The sequence below is a fragment of the Otolemur garnettii genome, unplaced genomic scaffold (genome assembly GCF_000181295.1).
Source record: "Otolemur garnettii isolate 467f Iridium unplaced genomic scaffold, OtoGar3 scaffold00036, whole genome shotgun sequence".
Lineage (NCBI taxonomy): Eukaryota > Metazoa > Chordata > Mammalia > Primates > Galagidae > Otolemur > Otolemur garnettii.
In genome coordinates this window covers 10,541,562-10,546,784 of record NW_003852431.1, presented here as the reverse complement: position 1 = coordinate 10,546,784, position 5,223 = coordinate 10,541,562, and the positions used below count along the sequence as shown (strand labels likewise).

Sequence of the window (5,223 nt, the reverse complement as noted above, 5' to 3'; positions counted from 1 at the left end):
CACTGCGGGGAGGACGGCGGCAGCTCTGCGACTTTTGAAGTTCAAACTGTCTTCAGGGCCGGTGCTGCGCGCTGCTTCTCTTCGCCCCCTTCCCCTCGCGTCCCTGCCGGGCTGCCCGGGTCCCCGCCTTCCTTGGGTCGCCTTCGGGAGTTTAGAGAAAGTAACGTCTTCAAGTTTTGAAAGGTTGAAACCTTAGCAAACTGCAGAGCATAGCAGAAGGAAAAAGAGCTCGGGCGTCTCGCAGCCGGAGCGGAGGCCCGGGTGGCGCGGCCCGTGTCCCCTCGCCGCCGACCGGACCCAGACGCGTGGGGACACCCCTGCCTCTCCCTGGGCTCAGCCGCTGAGTCTCTCTCCCTCTCTTGCCCTAGTCATGGAAGGGGTGGAGGAGGCGGAGGCCGACTGCTTCTTAGCGTTCGCCGAGGCTCAGAGATGGGTGGAGGTGAGTGCCTTTTACTGCTCTCCGTTCCGCTCGACTTGACTGGGGACGGTGTGGCGAGGTGACAGCGGCCCCCACCACCGCTGTGCTTTAGCCTCCGCGCTAGCGGCTGTCTACCTGGCACCCAGAAACTTTGTGTGCGCGGTTTGGGGGACTTTGCAAGTTCTGCTTCTCCTATATCCTAACGTCCGGCTTAACTTTGCACCGCCCTCCGCGCGACGGTCTCGCTGGCGTCCCCGGGCTCCTCTGCCAGGGCAGAGGTGATCGCTGCTGCTTTGTGCGGGACGAGCATCCCTGAGGACCAGCCCAGGTGGGCTCCGGCTCTCCCGGGATGTCTCTCTTTCCCGCACAGCTGAGAGCGCTCAGTGCCCGTCGGGTCGGGGGTCTCGGGTGCACTTCTGGGGTGGCTCGACCTGCGGATGCCCGAACCTAGCGGAGCTGCGGGTGTGTTGCGTGTGTGTTGGGCGAGGTGGGGGCGGGGCGGCGGGGACGGGTGGGTAGGAGGGTGGGACGTTAGACACCGTTGCGCACCTGGAAAGACAGCAGACGAGTGGGGCTGGGTGGGTCGGGCCTCTGTTTCATTTTTGGCGTTGATGAGACTAAGATATCCTGGAGCCACGTACTGAAGGGTTTTTACTTTCCAGCTGTGCCTCACTGGCTAGATCGTCCCTTCCCTTCTCTTCCCCCCGGGAAAATGTGCTGGTCTCTTCGTCTTTGCCTTGAGGCCCCGTCCATCTGTAGCGAAGGTTAACAGCAGAATTTCCAGCCCTTATCCTATTGGATGAAAAAGATGACTTTTAAAATGAAGCTAAAAAAGGTCTTCCAAGCAGATGTGGATCAGAAACAACTGCTTGTTAAAAAAATTGTTGCACGCACCAGCCTTGGAGTCAGTCAGGAGTTATTGATGCCACGTGCTGGTTTATTTAACGTATTTAAACTTTCAAATAAGGCTTGAGATTATTCTACTGGAAAACAACATATTCAAGTATTCAAAAACAAACGGTATTTAAAAGTAATTCATTTTTCTTTAAAGAAAAACATGTATGTATGTGGAAAAAATGAAGAGGATAAACTTTAAATGTAACATTTCTTACAGCAAATAAAAGAATGTGGAATATAACACCCAGCGGACAGTAGGAAAGTGTAAGAAATTAACTTCTGGTTTCTTTTTGAGTTGGAATTTTGAGGTAGTCTGAAGGTGACTTAGAAAGGTGTGAGGAGGTTGAAGGAATAAACAACCATATTTTGAATTGAAATGAGAGTGGAAAAATTCCAGCAATGTAGTTAACTTCCCACATTCATAAACTTTGAGACGGCAAGGCTTCCAAACTGTAATTTTCCATTAGCAGTGTTTGTTCTGCATAATTTTAGAAAACAAATTAAACGTGCCCCGTTGTGCTTGAGCTTGAGGGAGGGAGGGTGGAGAAGGGAAGAAATGGGACAATTTTTGGTCACACACAGCTCCTGTGTGGGGTTTGCATCTGAGGGCTTTGTGTTTGCGTCAGGAAATTTGTGAATGTGGATGGCTCCACACCCTTCTCTGTTTTTAGTTGTGCAGAGTTTTGAAATCTGAGATTTCTTATTTTGTCCCAGCTTCCTCATAATTATGTAGGGTTTGAGAATTTCGTATATAGTGAACTCTGGGGAAGTGTTGTGGTAGAAGACGTGGGTAGTGTGCTCATCATCTCCCATCCCAACCTGTCTATCCACAGGTGTTTATCAGCAGTGATTTGGCTACTCTGTCATGCGTTTTGTTCATTAGCAGAAAGTTGAATCTTTCTAAAGGTATTGTCTATTTTTAATGTAGTTCATGAAATTCATATTCGGCATTTGGTTTTGTCATGCCACTCACAGCAAAGCACTATGTTTGCCTTCACTGAAGGCATATGGATGATTTACATATTCCCATTAGGCTTTTGGAATACTCTGGGCGTTCTAAGTGGCGGCAGAATGTTGACTGTTAGGTTGGTTCTATTTCTCCAGTGAGTGTCCACATTGATCTCTCTGGTTGGCTTTGCCATTACCACAAAAGCACATATTTTAAAATGTCGTTCTTGCCAAAGGACGCAGAGTGATGACTCTCTCACAGCCACAACCTCTATAATTCTAAGAACCCCTAATTTGAAGATAAAATGTTGATTGCAGTGTGTACTTTATATTCTTTCTTCAGCTTGCTAATATTCTTGTTCCATTTTTGCCCTTTCTCCTTTACATATTTTTGAAATACAAGTGGGCTATATATGTATTTGCATTACATATATGCATCTGTATTATAATATAGTATTTTGTGTGTTTTATGTATAATGTGCTGCCTTTATTCTCAATTCCAGCTTTGAATATTCCAAGGTCAAGAAATTCCAGTGGCTCGGCGCCTATAGCTCAACCAGCTAAGGCGCCAGCCACGTACACCTAAGGTGGCGGGTTCGAATCCCCAGCCTGGGCCCGCCAAACAACAATGACGGCTGCAACCAAAAAATAGCCGGGCGTTGTGGCGGGCGCCTGTGGTCCCAGCAACTTGGGAGGCTGAGGCAGGAGACTCGCTTGAGCCCAGGAGTTGGAGGTTGCTGTGAGCTATAATGCCATGGCACTCTACCCAGGGGGACAGCTTGAGGCTCTGTCTCAAAAAAAAAAAAAAAAAAGAAATTCCAGTAACTTAGTAAAACTTCGAATGATGAAAGACTCCATGTCAATATACTCTTGCCATTTCTCTTTTTTATCTGTAATTTTAAATTGCTACTGTGTTGTTTTTATAACCAAAGTTGAAGTGTTTAACATTTATTGTTTTGGAGTGAGGGAGAAAGAACGAGGTGAGGGGTAATGGTTGTTACTCAACATTTATCATTTTATGAGTCCTGTTTTTATGCATTTCAAATTGTACTTACATACTTGAGTGTATTTACTAAACTGGTTTATCTACTCAGGGCCTAATTTTGCAATCCAAAACAAATTTAGGAATGCTACCCTTTAAGACACCTCAACATAATGATATTGGATTGTTATCTGGTTAGAAACGCTGTTTGGAATATTAGTAATGTAGCCGGGCTGGTTTGTGATTAGACCTTGATTTAAGACCAAGTAATGTAATTGTTTGAAAGCAAAGACAAGCAAGGTCATGGAATGGGTGATAAAGTGGTAGAAAATAGAGCCTGGACTCTCTAATTTTAGTCCTCTGCTTCAATACCTTTTAATTTTTTGTACCCAGTAGTTGGCTATCTTTGTTTTGGGGCATTGAGAAATCTTGTAGTAAACAGACAAAATTCTGATGAGATTGAAAACTGGATTTGCAGCATTGTGTTGGTTGGTCTCCGTTTCTAGTCTGTGAGTCAATGTTGCTATCTAAGTTGAGGTTTAAATACAGCAGCAATTTTTAGGTCTGAAGCAGAACAGGCTAACTTCATTTACCACCTTCCTGCTCACCCAACTTTCCTGTTATCTCTGGGTTTGATTCTTTGAGTCATCTTGTCACCTTGTAAGAGATGCTAGCTTGAGCTCATTGCCAAGTCTGGCACTAGAATATGAGTCCTTCTGCACTTAATTGTAATTGGTCTGTTCTTCTACCTCCCCTGATCTGTCGCAGCTGTGCTTGCTGGTCACCACCTTTTAACATACTGTGTTTGCCTTTGGTACTGAGTGTTTTTAAGAATTGCACTCTGTGAGTTTCTCATTGATACTAGCAAAATCCTTCTAAATTATTTCCCTCTTTCTCTGTAAACTGCATCCCTTCTGCTAGTGGTTGCTAACCTTTAGCCCAGTCTGAAGGAGTTTGCCTAGGGTACAGGAATTCTCAGTGCACACTGGCATTGTGGACTGAATAAATGAAAGTCTCATGGATTTGTACTGTTGTTTTACAAATGTATGTAAAGTGACAAAAATATTCACTTGAAAATGTTAATAGATTCCTGGAAGCGTTGTTGGTAATTTCAGTCAACAGATATTAAACTTAAACACTATGGTAGTAAATATTTGTTAAAAATTGTAGTATTGGAAAGCAGTTTTTAAACTAGCATTTGCAGTCCAATCATTCTTTCAGAGGATAAACTCGATTTTGTTCCTTGTTTTCTGGGGGAGTCATGAAAAGATTTAAAGTCCATAATCTTTATGTACTATTCATGGCCCTTTACAGTCTGGTTCCTGCCTGTGTATCTATCTTTATTTTTTAACTTTTTCTCTGTAACTCCTTGTATAGTTGCCAGATAGTGGACAGATGAAGAGCACAGTTCTGGAATCAAGTTGTTGTTCAGGTCTTGGCTTTTCTACTTAAATCCTGTGGGCCAGCTTGGTGCCTGTGGCTCAGGTGGCTGGGGCACCAGCCACGTGCACCTGGGGTGGCGGGTTTGAGTCCAGCCTGGACCCACCGGACAACAATGACGGCTGCAACCAAAAAATGGCCGGGCATTGTGGTGGGTGCCTGTGGTCCCAGCTGCTTAGGAGGCTGAGGCAGGAGACTTGCTTGGGCCCAGGTGTTGGAGGTTGCTGTGAGCTGTGAAGCCACGGCACTCTACCCAAGGGGATAGCTTGGGGCTCTGTCTCAAAAAAAAAAATCCTGTAGGCCTCAGTTTCCTTTTCTCCTGCCGTGGTAGTTGGGCCAGTTACATGAGAGGCTGACTGGATAGCCCTTAGCACTCCTGGATCCATTGCTAGGTTTCCTCACAGGCAGGATGCGGGTTTCCTTACCTCCATAGTTACATGTATGGCAGTGGTTTTCGACCTTTTTATCTCATGGCACACTTGAGCTAGAGCTGAACTTCCACGCACAGCACTCTTAAATTAAGTTGACCAAAAAAAGG

General features: G+C 45.5%; 1 protein-coding gene across 2 annotated transcripts in view; it reads left to right on the top strand.

Annotated features, from left to right (window-relative positions):
- The first annotated feature begins 370 nt into the window (after nucleotides 1-370).
- Nucleotides 371-5,223, top strand: part of LMO7 (LIM domain 7) — a 206,355-nt gene continuing 201,502 nt past the window's right edge. For both annotated transcript variants that reach the window (XM_023513173.1, XM_003789721.3), the window contains exon 1: nucleotides 371-439. In XM_023513173.1, coding sequence (XP_023368941.1) covers nucleotides 371-439 — 69 coding nt within the window. The remainder of the gene's footprint in view (nucleotides 440-5,223) is intronic.